We start from the raw sequence: 18,519 nt of genomic DNA, 5'->3' as shown, positions 1-18,519 counted from the left end.
CATCCTGTCATGTTCACAGCTACAGTTGGGATACCTTTGTTTTCATGTTACTCTCATGTTGGAAGAGGACATTCAGTATTTTCCCAACAGAATAATAAACTGTGTGTGTTTACACATACAGATACATACATACATTTTGGAAGTAACTTGCCCAACACTGCAGATGATCCAGTCATCTCGATGCTGCTTTCGGGCTGTGAATAAACAACTTGTGTTTTACTTTTAGGCTGTCTGAAGGTATGGGCAGCTATCAAAGCTACTATACATCACATTAAGAACGTTGTACAAATGAAAGTCGGACACAAATATATAATTTAAATGATTTATTCAAGTTTGCAATGTTTTGAACAGGCATCCACACAGTCCCCTACTTTGTAATGTTCGATACCTCCCTGTAAGCGTCACGATATCGACCTCTCCCCCACAACCTCACATAGGAGTACTGAATGTGCATCAAAGTGATCTTAGGAAGGCAGATATAGCAAAAGATGAACGTAAACAACAAACGAGGCGATCGACATGTTTATTTCCTGGTAAGTCAACAATGGGTCCTCAATGTACACGCCCCGGTTCCTATGATGAAAATAATAGAATGTCGCCAGTTGTCATGACTCAAGTTATACTGCAACACCGGGTCCGTGGGGCCTAAAGGCCCTGACACACCAGGCCGAAATCGGCCGTTTTCGTTAGTCGGACGACGAAGCGTGCCCTGTCGCCTAAACTCAATGGCTGATAGCTCCAGTACCGCGAGGCATGTTTTCGATGGACGAGAGTGAAAATGGAACGCACACGCTATTTGTTGTTTGTTTATATCACGTATTCTGTTCTTCTTTTCTGTCTTCCGCTTGTTGCCTGTTTTTAATGACGAATACACACCACCGCCGCCTGCTGTTAAGGAGAGTTATTGCCACTCACGCATGCGCAGTTCGTACGTACTCGGCTGAAGTATTTGCGGTGTGTTCCAGTGCGACACATGGCCAAGACGCAGGAGAACACGCCGACGCAACAGTCGGCGTCGGCATCGGCGAGTTCTCTGGTGACTGCTTGGTGTGTCAGGGCCTTAAGAGGTTGATCAGCACATAACTAAAGGAACAGTCAACAGTTAAATAACAGTTTTGCAGAAATGAGAAGAAATGAATTATCTTCTGATTATCATGTTTTTTGGGGCTTTGCATAGAGTGTGAAGAACTAAGACTGGATAATGATTCAACCTAAACAAACATTTCAACACTGCTTTTTGGAGTTTCCGAGCAATGAGTCAACATGAAATCCAAACTATTGACTTCAACTTGGCCCTTTTGCAGTTGAATAATCATTGACAGAGAGGTAGCTTTAAAGACTCATCAGGGACAGACTCACAACACCATTTGTCTCTTCAAAGGTTCATCATGAGGACTGCTCTGCAGCTGGGCTTCTGTAGCCTCTGTCTGACTCTAACACTTCTGGGAGAAGGAATGTATGTATATTCTTATTTCATGATTTTCATTTGAAGGATTTAATTTGTATCACCTTAAGATTGGGTACAAGGCTAAATGTTGCACCACTGACTATGTGTATTTCAGGGGAGCGGATCTTCCTGATCCACCACCAGTGAATTGTGTTTGGAGCCGCTGGTCAGAGTGGAGTCCTTGTGATACCTGCATGAAAACCAGAGTGAGTCCGTTAAAAGTGTCAGAGACTACAAAACTCCACATTCAACTGAGTCTAATGAAAATATTGTTCTAGCTGGCATGTGAGTGCCTGTATAGCATAATAGCCAAATCCCAGTAACTACATGGTCAAAGTTGAGTTAAAATCAGTATTTCATTTCCTGACATCAGTTTTACCCAAAAAACCTATTTCATAAAAAGCAGTGGCTGTAAAATGTACAACTTTAACTAACATAATAACTTTTTCCTATTGACTAAATAGTTGCATTGGTAAGACATCCTGAATTGTGTGTGTTTTCTGTGCCCTGTTTTGGCAAAGTGCCTGAAAAATTTTTTAAAAATGTTTTTCGCAGCTTCACTGTTTCTCCACTGTTTACGCTTGTAATAAATACACAAAACAATTGTTTAACATAGATGCTTAACAAAGTGCAATACCATGTGTGCCCCTCAGAGGCGGGCTCGAGGTGTGGAAGTGTTCGGTCAGTTTGGGGGAGAGTCCTGCCAGGGGTCCCTGGGGGACAGAGAGGCCTGTGTAACAGACGCTGCCTGTGAGCTGCCCCCCCCCCCAACTGCTCAGACTCTGAGTCCCGCTGCGAGTCAGGTACTGCAGCTGCTTTTTACTCACCTCTAAACAATACCTCTATTTATTTTCAATGCCTATAACATGCCTATCAACACAGGAACTTGCATCAAGAAGAGATTAATGTGCAACGGGGACTATGACTGTGAAGATGGATCAGATGAGGACTGTGATCCTGTGCACAAACCGTGTGGATCATCCGTTCTGGACAATAATGAGCAAGGCAGGACAGCAGGATATGGGTAAGAGTTATTAAAAAGACATTTCAGTTGCAATCAGAGTGAATATACAGTAATATGAAAGTTAAATGAAGGCATTGTTACTGCAGGGAAGAACACTGATATTACATTATATCGGCCCATTTATTGTGACAATACGGGACTCCTATTAATCAAAGTATTAGTCAGTGGAGATGCTTTCTTATGTTTTCTAGTTGTTTTCAACAAAAAAGTGCTTTGCAAGTAAATAATAGATAAAACAATAGTGTGACATTTTGGGAACTATATGTAGTCACTTTCTTGCAGTTAGATAAGAATAAATATCAGATTATTTTTGGCATAAAAAGATTGAAAGCAGGAGAAAGCCTCACTCTGTCCATGTGTAAAAATGTCCCAAAACTTTAAACTATTCAGTTGAATGCAAGTAATAGATCATGTGTCCTAAACTTTTATAAGCATGAACTGTGTCCATGCACCAGAATCAACATTCTGGGTGCAGATCCTCGTATGAACCCGTTCAACAACGATTACTTCAACGGGAGGTGTGATCGAGTGAGGAATCCCAACTCTGGGAAGCTGGATAGAGTTCCCTGGAATGTCGGTGTGCTCAACTATCAGGTTAGCCCAAACCGGTTTACCTACTTTACCCTGAACATGTACGTGCTGCCAGAGACGATTTGATAATTCTGCACTCATAAATTGTTGTCTCCATGTTTTCCAGACTTTAGTGGAAGAAACATCTTCTAGAGAGATTTATGAAAACACACACAGCCTCCTGAAGGAAATGCTGAAAGAGATGAGTTCTAAAGTTGATGCCGGACTTTCTTTCAAATTCAGCCCATCTGAGGAATCCATGTCAGAGGGCACATCATCAAAAGTGGGTTTAGAGTATGAGTATGAGAAGAAAAAAATGATAAAGGATGTCTCAGAGATCTTGGTCATCAAGGTAAAAAAAAAGACACTATTGTGTGACCCATCTCAAATAGATCCCATGTGTATTTCCTAATGCGTTTCTCCTGCACACACAGAACCAGAGCTTCATGCGGGTGAAGGGCACGGTGCAGCTGAGCACCTACAGGATGCGCTCCCGTGAACTGAAAACGGCCAATGAATTCCTGGAGCATATCAAATATTTGCCTTTGCGGTATGAGAAGGGTATTTATTTTGCCTTCCTGGAGGACTATGGTACTCACTACACCAAAAATGGGAAGACAGGCGGTGAATATGAGTTGATCTATGTTCTCAACCAGGACACCATAAAGGCCAGAAGTATGTGTCTCTACTCAAACCAAATGTATTCTTGCACAATGTTAAAAAGTAATAAGCACTCATCCTAAATACTTCATAATTCTTGCAGATCTGACAGAGAGAAAGATTCAGGAATGCATCAAAATGGGCATCACCGCAGACTTTGGGGGAGAGGTTGAGGGACACGTGAAAGGCAATGAGTGTGATGACGTAACGAACAAAGACCAAGGTCAGCTTTCCCCGTTTTACCTGATCATAGGATTTGTGAAATATATCTTAATACTAGACGATACTCACATGCCATGTACGTTGAGATTTGTATCTTCAATCATTCTTCCTGTCAATACTGACCATACAATAATTCCTTGGTAGTGGGACTACACTGCACTGAGGACAAAATACACAGCCATGCTTAAATGCAGCTTCACTATAACTTAGGCAAATTGAGTGGGTATAGTTGTTTTGTTAGCTGCTTTAAGAAGTATTCCTCTGACAAATCTCAGCAAGGAAAAGCTGGGAGAATTTTGTGTAATAAAGGCCATAACTTAATTGTATTTAAACACACCTGCAAGAATCTGAGGCCACGTTTACACGGAGACGAAACGGGTTGTATCCGCTACAGTTCTCTATCGTATGGACGGTTCATCCACACGAGGCCGTAACGGAACCGCGGAAACGTAGCCCTCAAACGATAACGGCTCTCAAGGTGGGTAGATCTGTGGACGAAATGCTCTGGGGGGCCAAACGGCTCCGTGTGTACGTCCTATACGATCTTTTCCTGATAACGATGACGCCATAGCCCTGCCTCTCCCCACCTCTGCTGCTCACCCCCACATCACCTGCGTCATTGCTGATGTGTTTCGCCAAAAACAATGGCGGATCACAGGGTTGCTTTCGTGCTCCAGACGCTACTGACCATGCTACAGATCTTAGTGCAAAATCTACAGCTCCTCTACCACAACCATCAGCAACAAGTGGACATGGAGAACTACATGAACTACCGTAATTTTCGGACTATAAACCGCGCCTTTTTCCCTATTTTTCGACGCTGCGGCTTATATAACGGTGCGGCTAATCTATGGATTTTTACAGCTAACGGCCAACACCTTTAACTCTATGGGCTCTATGGCCGGTCCGCGGACCCCCACCTTTAAGCGGCGGGTTCCAGCAGGAAAAGCTGGAGGCCGGAAAAGAGTGAGACAGGTAGCGCGCAAAAGTAAAAGTGGAAGCGAGTGGGGTATATTCAGGCGCGCCTTATAGTCCGAAAATTACGGTACATACATACTTGCCAACCTTGAGACCTCAGAAATCNTGCGCCGTCTGCTGTAAGACGTATGCATGGCGTGCTTGCGTCACTGACACCGCAACAGCCTCACAAATGCAATCGACGCAGCAATTAGTACTGTGTGGTTTGCCCGCTACTGTGCTTGGGTGAAAAAAAAAACATTCGTGCAGTACGCACTCATTACCTCCGTCATACGCATGTTGTCCTCCGTCTTACGACACGCCATACGAACTTTTTATTTTTCTTTTACTATTTGATTACTGTTATGTTTTTTATATTAATTCTACGCATGACGCTGTGGAAAGTGGACTGGAACTTTCCTTCTTCATCTTTACTAGGAAGCAACACTTCATCAGACTGGAAACACACATAGTTAGATTGGGCTAGCACGTCGAGACCGTAGACTAGACGTCACGTTGTGATCGACGCTCTACTGACTGGCGACTCGTATCTACCTGTTATATTGTGAAATCCCGCCTGTCCCGATGGGGTTAATCGCTGTTGTACCTTAGTCATGTCACCAGTACCGTTTCCTCTTGTTTTATTTGTGCTTCGTCTCTCTACTCAATAACAATAATCGTTGCACTGAACTTGATAATATTATTGTTCGACGATTTAAATTTGCAGACTTAATAATCCACCAATTCATGTAACAGTCGATATTCCATTCTTTACCTAAATTTGAAGCAATCTCGCTAATATGTATGACTATGTACTAAGTCGAATCATGTTTTACACACGTTAATATTACATGTACCCGTACGATCCGATTGTACATGTGTAAAGGTGTTGTCTTCAATCTGTATCGTATGAAACGCGAAAACTCCGAAACGGTTTTCTGGTCGACACAGTACAACAGGATGAACCCAACGAGTTAGCGCTCCTCAACCGAAGGATACCGGGTGTATAAAGCCTCGGTATGAGCGTGTACGCGTCGACCCGGTCTAGCCTCGGTCTGCGACAGTCTAGCGGCATCAACATGTCACGCGAGGCGTGGTGTTCCGTCAGCGAAGGGACACCATGGGCATTGGACCACGCTCGTCGCCGTTCCTGTGGTCTTTTTTAGACCCCATCCTCGAAGACCGCAGGAAGTTCTGTCTAGATCGGAGCTTCGGACCAACGCCAACATTCGGTATTTGCGCTTATGTACATTCGGCCGCAATCGCATTTAGTCTTATGTTTTTAGGTGCATTCATTCTCTGACTCCTACGCGACTTGCGCTGCGTCGCGGTCGTGTCGGTGTAAATAATTTACAATTCCGTCACATCACAGCATCTTGTACACAACCCTATTTATACAACTGAAACAAACGTAAAACAACTAGCTCGGCTTACTCTCTCACACAAGGGCACCTTTTCATTTCGTCTCAAGTCATTAATCTATCTGTAAAACACTCCAATAAATAAAACGCCATGATCAAATAACAACTAATTATGGACAATCTTGCGGGCCGGATGAGAATGTCTGGCGGGCCGGATGTGGCCCGCGGGCCGCCAGTTGGTGGTCACTGTACTACAGCGTCTCCAGCGGGTCGAGCGGTCTCGTGTGGACGGACACGTTTCTTGAGCCGATTCCGTGTGGACGGAATACTTTTTGGATATCGACTAAGTTTCGTTTTCGTATCTCTGTAAACGTGGCCTGAGCCTAACCTCTAAAACCAAGCCTTGTGAGTAGACTGAGAGCACAGTAATCGTGATGTGTATGAGTAGGGTTTATGGTAATATATGAGTGTGAAAGTCACCAAAAGTGTTCCCCTGTTGCCACACAGTTGAAACTAACGGAAAAGCACTGGTGGACAGAGTGCTGACATCGGTCAAAGGTGGCACTCTACAAACTGCTGTGAGTATGAGGGCTAAATTGAATAAGGAGGGAGTGATGGATCTCGCTACGTATCAGGAGTGGGCCCGGAGCATCGCTGAGGCCCCTGCACTGCTGACCAGTGAGGTGAGCATGGTGTGCTTTCTTGCATTTCTTCTGGGAGTACGCACATGGTTGAATGTGATCATAAGACGCTCGGGAGAAAACATCAGCTAAAATAATGGAATGTTTCATAAAAGAAAGATTGATTGGCATAGTGTAGCTGTAACAGTAACATTAAAGATGTCATGCTATGATAACAATGTAGGGATGGTAAGGCCATCACTCTGATACAGACTACACTATTGCAGCTATTGGATTACTTTTTTACAGACTTCTTGGTTTTCCAGAGGATAAGTTTAGCTTTCCTCTGAATTTGAATCTTGCACCACCAACATGGCGTCAAATGTATCACTTATCCTATGAAATATCTCAACTCGATGAATTGGCCCAACATCTGATGCTTGTAGTAAAAATCCTCAACAGCTATTGGATGGATTTGCTGTGCGGACATCCGTCTCCCCCTTAGGATAATTTTTAATAACGCTGACTTGACTTCATGCCTTTTGAAAATGTTCTGTTCTGTATATCACGGCAAGTTCAGTGATGCTCATTTTGTGTTGTTTCTGACAGCCTGAAAACATCTATATGTTAGTTCCATTGGACATGCCAGATGCTAACTACAGGATATCCAACCTGAAGCAGGCCACCACAGAATACGTGGCAGAGTACAACGTGTGCAAGTGTAAGCCTTGTCATAATGGAGGCACTCTTGCTCTGCTGGATGGGAAGTGTATCTGTCTGTGCCCCCCCCTGTTTGGAGGCATGGCCTGCCAGAATTTCAAGTCTAAAACCCCAGGTAAGGGTAAATAGAACCAGTACCACATGTACCAGCAAGGCCTTAATGTCCCTTTAGGTCATTACATTAAACCCTTGGGAAATGTTTTGCAGCTCCTGCTGTGAATCAGGAGGGTAATTGGTCCTGCTGGTCCAGCTGGTCCAGTTGTAGCGGGGCGAAGCGGGCCAGGACACGCAGCTGTAACATCGACGTGCTTCCTGATGCCATATGTAGAGGAGACATCAAGAGTGAAGAACACTGCTGAGAACATACATGTCAACAATGTCTCTGACACACACATGGACACAGACCCTTTATGTCTTAGAGATAAAAACAAAGGAACATTTTGGTCTTAACACGCTTAGTTAGGAGATAAGAGCCATCTTGACGGTAGTAGATGTATTATCTTTTCAATTTACACACGGCATCTATTGCACGTCTGTCCGTCCTGGGAGAGGGATCCCTCCTCTGTTGCTCTCCCTGAGGTTTCTCCCATGTTCCCCTTTAAACTGTGGGTTTTCTCTGGAAGTTTTTCCTCGATGTGAGGGTCTAAGGACAGAGGGTGTCGTATTGTCATACTGATATTCTGTACACACTGTGAAGTCCACTGAGACTAATGTAACATTTGTGATATTGGGCTATATAAATAAACATTGATTGATTGATTGATAATATGGTTAATAAAATCTGAGTTTTTTTATCTGTGGATAGATGTTTCTGTTTAGTTTTGGGATTTATATGTTTTTTGATTACCATTTAATTGTGAATATGTACACATACTAGAAGAAAATAAGATCCATGAAACCTACATTAACCTAACACACAGGTCTTCTACAGATGTTTTAGTACAACTGTTACTAATTTTAAGGAAAGTTAACAGCTACAACACAAATATCAAGTGTAACGTGTATAATGTATTAAAGATGCTGCTTCAGTCCTCTGCTCTATACTGTACATTTGAATCATACCTGCTCTATTGTCGGAACACTAAACTATTTTAAATTCTTTCCCCAAATCATTTTATTCAAAAGTCTCTGATCTTTTACAGCGCTAAATGTGATGGAAACTTCTGAAGCAATGGAGACAAAACTCAGAGAAACACAGGGAGAGCAGGAACTTTGATGGAAAACACTGATGGTTTATATGGAGCTTCGGCCGGAGAATTCACAAAACATGTGCTGAGCCACAAGGTGACATAGCGGTTGCCAAACCAATTCTGAAGATCTTTACCCTAGACCCATGTATTTAGCTAGTTCTGAGAGAATAATCAACATTGTGCTTAACAAGATGAAGCTCTATATCACCTCTATCAGCTGACGCCAACAGGCAGGAACAGGGAGACAGAAGACAGAGCACAGCAGCGGATGGTTGCAAGCCTGTGCTCAGTGAGGGCAGGATAAACTGATAAACTGGGTCAAAGTTGTGAGCCCAGGAACATATTTTCACCAATACTACATATCAAAAAGTGCATGTCCTATTTAATCATTAATCAGTCAGTCTTATAGTCCATTTAGATCCAAACAAAGTTGTGGATATTTGACTAAAAACAACAGAGTGTCTCAACACATAAGTTGAGTTATAATAGTTTTGTCTGAGGTACATACTAATAGGCTAATAACTCATCTTTAAAAGCATGAACACATTCCAGGCTCTGCAAATGAGAACCAGATGAGTAGAAACAGGGAGGACAGAAAATGTATGGAGGACAACGAGGGATTAAGGTGTTTGACATAAACATGACAAAACATATGTGCATTTTTATGTATTTACCGTTCCTAAATGCACTTTCACATAGGCCTATGAACACATGAATCTTATCTGCTTAGAATTAACGGAATTTATATGGTCAACTTATGCTGGGACAAATCGTTAAAGTTCTAAAAAAAAAAACAGCAAGAATTTAAGATAGAAGAAGAAGAATTGGAGGGATGAAACCCTCTTTAATGGTCACACATGCAGAGCACACAGCACACACAGTGAAATTGTGTTCTCTACTTTGAACCCATCCTAGTACCAGGAGCAGTGGGCAGCTATTGTACAGCGCCCGGGGAGCAATGGGAGATGGAACTAGAGTCTATATCTTTAATATTAGAAAAAGACAGGTGTAGATAATAAAGTGTCTATTGATAAAAGGGTTTCTTAAAATCATTACCATTGTGATATGGCTTTCATGCTTGTAAAGTTGCTCTCATGATGGACAAAAAGGATGAATGTCATATTTGCTTAGCTTAACAGCCTTTGATAACCATGTTTGCTTATGGATTTAGTCCTTTAGCTCCAACACTGCAGGCATGACTGGAGATCCTCCTGCCAGAGGACGCTTTGCTGAGCAACTGCTGACAGTCTCACACAATATATAGGAATGTGCACAGACCTGTAAAAGGGAAATATGCTCGCAAAATCTGAATTGCTATGCCTGTGTGTGAGTGTGTGTGTGTGTGTGTGTGTGTGTGTGTGTGTGTGTGTGTGTGTGTGTGTGTGTGTGTGTGTAGTGGGGGGTGATGAATGCATACTTGAGAGGTAACCATTGGGGGTGGCAGCCCCTGGCCTTTAGGATGTCAGCATAATGGAGTAAAACTTTGGGACCTTATTGAGCTCCAGGGAGACCCCATTCACTCCGGACAGCACCTCAGCCTCGGGCCATTATCTTAGCCTAAAATGTTTTGTTCTTTCTTCAGCCTTCAACAGAACAGTTAGCACAAAATAATGAACCCCTCTTCATCGATAGACTGCCCAATTCTCTTTTTACTAATATTACCTCATACTAGAAACTGAGTAACAACTGAAAATGTAAAGATAACATGATCTCAAAAGTCAGAAACTTGTGATACTTGAGTTTATTATTCAAATATAGACCTGCTCTATTAAGTGGGTGAAACACATCTCAATTTGAACATCTGAACAACTTATTTTCTAAATAATGTCCTGAAAAATATAAACATCTTAAAATGGGTAAAATATGTAGGCAAACAGAAAACATGAAGTTGTTTTAACTTTAAAAATCCTAAAATTCCTTGCTTTGCAACTGGTCAGCAAATGAATTCACGGTTAGCTCTCAAAAGGAGAACCATTGTTGTCTCATCTCATAAACATATAGTCCCTGCTTTCTATGAAGAAGTGGTAAGGGATATTTTTTCAACAAAAGCCCTTAGAAGGGTGTGAAAGGAGCCCCTTCGCACTCCTAAACGCCTGGACACAGTTGGAGGTGCCCCCTCCCCACTTCCCTGGGTCACTAAAGGCATTGAAGTTTTAGAGGGCTGCTACGGCAGATTACTCCACACAGCTGCCCCAGCACCGTGGAAATGAAGTTATGCCCCCTTGTCAGCTATGTTTTGTGTTCCCCCCTCCTCCTCTTCTTCGCTCACTCCCTAAAACCTTACACTAGGAGGCCACCTTTGGATGCAGGAGGGAATCAGGGGAGGAAACGGACAACTCCTATGCAGCCATGGCAGATAGAGAATCTGATTGGCTGATTAAATATTCCCTCTTTGCATCATTATTCAGAGGCTCGAAATCCCTGACATTCAACCCAGCGCAGCCCCTCTCCCATACCATTACCTTCCCCCATTAAACCTCAATCATAAATCAACCCTTCCTCCACCTTTCCCACCTCTAAGCTCAGGGTACGGCCTGCCTCAAGTCCACCCCCCAGCCTTCAATTATTGTGGGTCACTGGGGTTTTTCATTTCACTTTGGCTAAGTTTGTTTATTTTCGGTCAATACACTCCAAGTAACCTATGACACCATGTTTAAAAGTTTGAAATAAGAGTCTGGTAATCACACACTTATTTCAAGGATTACAAGCAATACAACTCACGCTTGCTAAATCCAATATACTCAGAAGTTTTGACTGCTACAGTCTGATTTTGTACAGTATGAGTATGACCTAATGGTGGCTAATTTGGAGCTAACGTTAGATACTGATGAGTCACTAATTTCCCTCAACCCTCTATACTGATACATTATGTTTATCACATCTTACACAGACATTTCAATGGTTCATTTAGAAAACCACAGGATATTTATCTATCAGTATCTTTTGGGGAAAGTAGTCACTGTTCAGCAAAAGTAATTTAGTCTTGTTTCAAGACAGTAGCCAAATGGGCGTATTTTCTTTTAAGTTAAGATCTTATAGAGCTTCAATAAATGGTTAGTTTTTTTAATAGACTTATAATTTATTCTATAAGATATAGAATAATAATAAGCGCTTCAGGATTTGTCTTGGCAGATGAGAAGCGCTAAATAAATTGAATGTATTATTTATTATATAAGAACATAGAAAAAAAATGCTTTATACAAGTTCAATAAGACTAAGGAGACGATTTTTTGTTTTGTCCGACCAACAGAAACCTAAATATTACTTTTATGATGATTTGAAAAAGATACAAACAGAAAGCTTTAAACATTTGACTTGCTGGGATAAGCAAACATGTTTTAAATTATTTTCCTTTCCAAAAAATGATAGTAAAATCTAACAATGAAGAAATCCAACACTAACATCATAGATCAACAACAATGGTCATGACAGTACTAATCCACTATTTGCACGAAGGGTCTGTGATATAACAAGTTGAGAGAAACTGACAAAACGAAGTCCCAAAGAATTTCTCTTCCCAAAAGCTTTTGTAGTCATTTTAATGTACATTCACTGTGATAATAAAATGACGTAGTAGGGGGAAATAGTGAGTAACACTCCCATTGCACCAGTGGCCAACAGAGAGATATTGTCTGCAAAGACTATCCAAAGTAGGGCTGCCTGTTTTTCCTTGGTGTAATCTAGAGGAGGACGGTTTGGGGCGGGGTAGACGGGAGGTGGGCCAAGCACCACTGTGAGTTATGATGAGGCAATTTTAATGATGTTCTGGTCCCTGCACCAAAGGCCCCAGTTGACTCTTTTCTGTTTCGCTATTGGAAAAAAAACAACATTCCTATTTCCTTTGGTGCCAAAAGTTAATTGAAAACATTTCAGGGCAAAGTATGGTCTGGGGCCCCATATGATTCTCATCCGTTCATTATCCTCAACAATGATAAAAAGGCATTACAATTATTAATGGTTGGAGCAGAGGCCTTCTCTCTTAAAGTGACAGTGTCAAGCTTTTGCTTCTCATAACAAAAGGCCCCGAAATGCCTGCACTCCTTCACTTTGTTGGTATTTTTCTTACAATTGCTGCCATAGCTGGATTTATTATTTGGGTCTGTTTTTATGAAGACTGTTTAAAGACTGATGATAGCTTGTGTTTTTCAGTTGAGTCATATAGTATAATAAAGAGTGCAGAATATGTTAGAAGTGGGAGAAGACTTCATCTAATTGTAAGATAACTAACTGGTAAACAAATGTATCAGCAGGAGTTGGACTGAGCAATAAAGCTGAACTTTCTCACATAACTCCTCTGGGATAGCTGTCTCCCCGTGCTCCCCCACTCCCTGAAAAGGGTGACAGAGTGAATGAAGTGCCCCAGCATTGTGCTGCTGCACCATTGTGTATTTTTCATCTCCATAATAGAGGTGCCACTCGACTTCTCTTCCAATAAATGGGCTGGAGGGCCCATCTCTTTTCCTTGAAAAGCAACATGGCTGCCATCAATAGTTTCAAGACCCATTATCACAAGTGAAGGAGGGGACGCTGGCTTTTCTGTGAGTATAGAGAGCTGACAGACTCATAACAGGAGTCACAAGCATGTAAACAGGCGGATACGCCATCACTGCTATCACTTATTTAAAAGAACATCAAACTATGTAGCTTGAAATCTTTAAAAAAAAATCCATTATACTGTAAGCACTGTTTTGTAAAAGTAATCTTTCTTTGGAACCACCGTGTAGAAATGTTTTTTTTGGAACTGTTGTTGATTTATCATACTTTAGGGTTATTTTTAAGATTTTAAAGCAGGTAAACACTTGATATCTAAATAGTGCATGACAGTAAAGCTTGGGTAAATATCAAGAACATCTAAAGGACTTTGACTTGTGAGGAATGTTTTTGGCTAAGGCCGCTAAAAGCAAGTAAAGTTTCTGACCTGGTGAATAATTGTGTTAAAGGCTGGTCCAGTTATATTTTCAAACCCTAACAAATTGTCAAATGAAAACAAAAGTAAAACAAATCTGATTTTAACTTTGTAAAACTATTACTGTGATCTTTAAATACACCTTAGTTACTTAACTTTCTGAGAAAAATAACAGATTAGTGTAAATAACCCTTTACAGTTCTAAAATCAATGTGTCAAACCTGACACTTTCAAATGAACTGAGAAATAAACGTATGATTAAAAGTTAAAGACAGAGCCACAAAGAATCCAAATGAATTATTTAAAAAAAACCTCTCTTTTATTTAATGTGCATGTACATTCAGCGGAGTGTGTTCATAATGGGCACTTAACATCTCCACTCACCCAAACACAGACATTTTATTTCCCTCAGTGTGTCTTTGTGAAGACTTCAAACAAACACACGGGGTGAGGATAAACAAACTGAGCCAACAGCTTCTTGGCTCCATTTGGGCTGCAATCCCCCAGGAGGAGGGGTCTACCTTTTCTCTCGTCTGTTTGAACAGTTTTTAATAATTAACACTTAATACCTTAAGCAAACATCCATGTTTACGAGGTCAAGTGTATCACTCTCAAAAGCTTCTTGTTTCAGCATTATCCTTCCTGGGATTTAAACACATTGCAAGGGCTTACAAAAACTTTGTTTTCATTAAAAACTTGAAGTTTTGAATGAAGGGATTGTGGAGAAAGTCTTTGTAAGGCGGGTAAAAGAAAATTGCTCTGCTTTCCCAGCACACCTCTGAATTGGTCAGGATGAATAAACCCAGTAGTAAAACTTTCAGGCACAGTTATTTTCTTTCCTCTGTGGTCATAATGCAGTTAAAGAGTGGAGCTCACTTATTCATACAGTGCAAATCTCTTGTCACTCATATAGAAATATCTTGACAAAAATATGTTTTATACAATATACTGTACAATTTATCTTTACATAGCTAATAAACACAGAATAGGCTCCTTCAACATGGTCATTTTCGTCACTTAAACATACCAAATGCTACTAAGTGATAAACACTGTCCTGAATTTTATAAACGTATGATACAAATCTGAATTCTACCGTTGAAAGTAAAAGACCCAAATGTTAGTTTAGGGGAGAAAGACAGTTTCTAGGGAGCTGATTTTGAGCAAGACCACTGACTTTCTGCTTTTCAGATAAATTTGGTCAAAACCAAAATGGTGGTCAGGATATTTAGAACAGTCCGACAAGGTGGGGAGGCACTGGAGTTTTCCTCATATAGATATTCCTCCTGGTCGATATAATCGTCCTCAGAGTCTTCCTCAGTGTCTGAAAATCCGCTTCCCGCGAACCTATCACTGGAATCGGAGCAGAATTTTTTCATGCTGACTTTTATGTACTCGCAAATGTTCCTGTCCGTGCCATCACACACACAAGTGTCGAGCTGCTGCGCCTTCGGCATTGTGCGCATGTTGGAGATCACTCTGCGGCAGTCTTCCGAGCACCTTTCCCCTCCGAAAAGTTTCCTGCAGTGGAATAAATAGTCCCTCATGGCGGAGCTGCAGTGGTGGTCCCCCTCGCACTGCCGCCGGGCCTCGGTGCAGCCCACGGTGCTGGTCCGCGGCAGGCACGGCTCGATGGCCTGTTTGGTGCTCCTGCACACCGGGTCCGTGGCGCAGTCGCAGTCCTCCAGAGCCGGGCCACCTTGGGTCATATTGAGCTGGATCAGAGAGGATATGCAGTGGCTTGGACACTTCTTGCAGTCCCCACTGAGGACAGAGGAACAAGCATAAAGGTACTGGTCGTAAGCGTAATGGCACTCCGTCTCTCCGTGGCACTTCAGGATGGCTTTCCAGCAAACCAGCCGACGACTGTGGTTAGGAGATCCTACACAGAGGCCGATTATTAGGAATAATACGCTGCATATCAACACTGTCCGCTCCATCAATATGGAACGACTTGCCATTTCCAGGAAGATTGATTCTTAAAAAGGTTAGACTTCATGTGGGCTTCTGTAGTTCCATCACGCTGCGTCAAACGATAGGATACTCCCAGATGGTTTCATATCATGTCACAGTTGGGGACTTGAAGTCAGCGAGACGCCACAAAGTCAGCAACAACAAGGACGGCCACAACATGATCGAAAAGTTTCAGAGTTCAGAAAAAGTTTGCCGGTGCTCGCCAGTCCCGGAGGTTTCACACTCATAGGAACAACTATGTCGTTCAGGACCGACAAAGACGAGGAAAAGTTAGGATTCACTTTCAGACCTTTTTCCCAAACTCCTCCAAAGTCACCGCTTTCTTTTCCAACCCGCATCCAGCCTCTGAGTAGCAGATCATTGTGATGAGGCTGTGCTGATGGGCTGATAAGGGTACTGCAACCCTCGCCTCTGATTGGTCCAAACTACTGTTGTGATTCTGTCGTCACACACGGGCGCGGTGCAGAAGCTAAACTGGAGTAAAAGGAAACTTTCAGCAACTAGCATTAGTTTGTATCATCTCATCATCATAGAAAATGACTTTTTGAAGGCCCAATATTTAAATGAATGATTAATATATATTTATAGGGTTAGAGCTATTTTTCACAGTGATAGAGGAGGAAGTCAACTCAGATTTTGATATAAGTAAAAGTTGAAATACTAAAGTGAAGAAATGCTTCCCAAGTAAAAGTCATGCTTTCAATGAAGAAAAAGCAAAAGTACTTATTATGCAAAATTGATTTAGTCTGTATTGAATTATAATAATTGCATGTTGCAGCTGGTAAAGGTGGAGCTAACTTTAACTACTGTATATACAACTTGGTAGCCTGTCAATGTTACATCTTGGGTTAATAAAGTATTACATTTTTATTTTAATCTATAATCTGTAATGCTAATATTATTATTCAAAGCAGAGGGTAACTATAGAAGTATAAAGTCCACAAAACCCGCTTAATGTACTGGGTTAAAAGTAGATAGATGATCCATTAATCTCTTGCTTTTTAATTATGCTTCTACAAAGTTTCTAATTCTCATTATACACAGTTTGACTGCTGTAGTCTCATTCTTGAATAATTGCTCATCCTGCACTGAGAGCCGTATATAATAAAGCACAGATTCTCTGGAAAACACTAGCATGGTGTTGCCTCCCCGCAGGGAGAGACGACAGCTGTTATAACACATGCAGCTCCTGTCTTACTCTTTCCACCATCAAATATAGCAAGCCCTTATTGTGTAGCTATTATACAGCACTGCACATACACATTTGAAAACACCAATAAAGACGTGACAGCTTGGAGTTTTTAGACCAATGGTTTCCTGATATGGAGCTGGGAAAGAACCAGAAGCCTTCACATGATATGTAAAAAGAATAAAAACACATTTGGCCGTTTTTTACTGCTCCTCAGTGCAAATGCAAGCAGCGGTGTGAAATCCTAATGACCTAGTACTTTACCTTTTGGTAAAGGGTATTTCCTATTTCCTAACAATAACACTTAAGGGTGTGAAGAGGAATAACAACTACAACCACACACTGTAAACAAACATGAAGCCGCAGGGAGTGAAAACAGAATGGATCTGCGGCCTTGAGGCCAGCAGAACAAAGAGTAGAAAAGAAAAGCCCTCAGTCGTTGGTATAACTGTTCTTTTGACCCCGTCACATCACCACACTATGACCACAGAGATCTGGCAGCTCTCAGGGGACCCTCAGACCCCCCGATTCCAATTAGAGAGATTAGAGAGGAGTCAAGACAAGTGCAGAAGAGTTTCTTAACCAAACAACCCAGAACACCCCCCTCCACCTCCTCCAGCTGGCATACCACAGCAACCGACTGCAGACTCAATTTACGGCTACATCAAAGTGGAGGTTGGAGAATGCCCAAATGGTGCATGGGTCCGCATTAACTACAAAGGGCCTGACATCCGAACAGACTGAGAAGGCCAAAACTGGATCCTAACAGACAGATATGGCTGCTCTGTCACTGCTGTAGACGTGACGATTAAACATGTTTTCCACTTTAGTGCAACGTTTAGAATCAGAATCAGAACTACTTTATTCCTCCCACAAAGGGGAAACTTGCATTTTGGTATCTCTAACTTTGCCCTCTGTCGAGCAACACACTTGTACAAAGCTTTCTTTCAACAACAAACCAAAGAACACACCCTGGCCTCAATCGCATTGTACTTTCAAGAAGGAGCTCATAATGCTAGCAGGACCAAAATCCCATCAGTGTTGGAGGGCATCCAGACGAGAACAACGGCCAGATTCAGTGGAGCCAGTGGCTCTGTATGATGGAGGAGGCAGCTGCTCTCCCCCAATCTGTACCTCTTAAATTACTTGAATACTTCACTAAGATTCTGTACTTGTACACCAAAGATTGTTCTCAGGGAAATATGAGGCCAGTGTCCTTTGCAGTCTTGTCCTCTATTTATTTCAAACGAGTACCTCCGGATGTGCATCCTGTACATGCGGTTGTTCATGGCGGCTTGCATATAATAGTGTTTCCAGAATTGGAATGCGGTTCCCGAGAGTGGATTTGTAAATGCAGAGACAGACATGCTCTTCAGTTTGTCTCCACTGCTGTCAGAAGTCATTACACACAAGCTGCTATGCCAGAACAATTCACTGAACTTTGTATTCAAGTGCTTCCAAGCTCAGAGAGAGGCAAAGAGAGGGGAGGGAGGAAAAGGAATCAATGCTGAACCTGCTGACTGTTTTTCTGCCTGTATTTATTCATTTTTCTGTGGTTCTTGAAAACCGCTCAGATGTCTGCCTTCGACATACTCATATTTTGTCTCCATTCTTTTCACATGAAAGGGAACATTTCATATGCTTTTGGTGAAAACAAGAACATAACTTGCATGCATAGTCA

The 18,519-nt window shown here is 41.9% G+C and overlaps 2 protein-coding genes across 2 annotated transcripts; one reads left to right on the top strand and one right to left on the bottom strand.

Annotated features, from left to right (window-relative positions):
* Nucleotides 1-1,366: 1,366 nt before the first annotated feature.
* c9 (complement component 9) lies at nt 1,367-8,682 on the top strand. Its single transcript, XM_010780283.1, is given in 12 exon segments — nt 1,367-1,456; nt 1,563-1,653; nt 2,101-2,212; nt 2,215-2,250; nt 2,330-2,471; nt 2,927-3,065; nt 3,169-3,393; nt 3,476-3,716; nt 3,805-3,924; nt 6,749-6,924; nt 7,471-7,696; nt 7,789-8,682. Coding segments are annotated over 12 exon segments (1,728 nt in total). The 5' UTR covers nt 1,367-1,388; the 3' UTR covers nt 7,941-8,682.
* Nucleotides 8,683-13,980: 5,298 nt separating this feature from the next.
* Nucleotides 13,981-16,050, bottom strand: gas1b (growth arrest-specific 1b). Its single transcript, XM_010780282.1, has one exon. It carries the CDS (start codon nt 15,634-15,636, stop codon nt 14,863-14,865), a length of 774 nt encoding a protein of 257 aa, XP_010778584.1. The 5' UTR covers nt 15,637-16,050; the 3' UTR covers nt 13,981-14,862.
* Between the last annotated feature and the right edge of the window lie 2,469 nt (nt 16,051-18,519).

Source organism: Notothenia coriiceps, unplaced genomic scaffold (genome assembly GCF_000735185.1).
Source record: "Notothenia coriiceps isolate Sejong01 unplaced genomic scaffold, NC01 NC01_scaffold00021541, whole genome shotgun sequence".
Taxonomy (NCBI): Eukaryota; Metazoa; Chordata; class Actinopteri; order Perciformes; family Nototheniidae; genus Notothenia; species Notothenia coriiceps.
This window is presented reverse-complemented; position numbering and strand designations above follow the sequence as displayed.

Coding starts and splice junctions, on each gene's coding strand:
- gas1b (XM_010780282.1), bottom strand. CDS start 15,636: ATGGCAAGTCGTTCCATATTGATGGAGCGGACAGTGTTGATATGCAGC.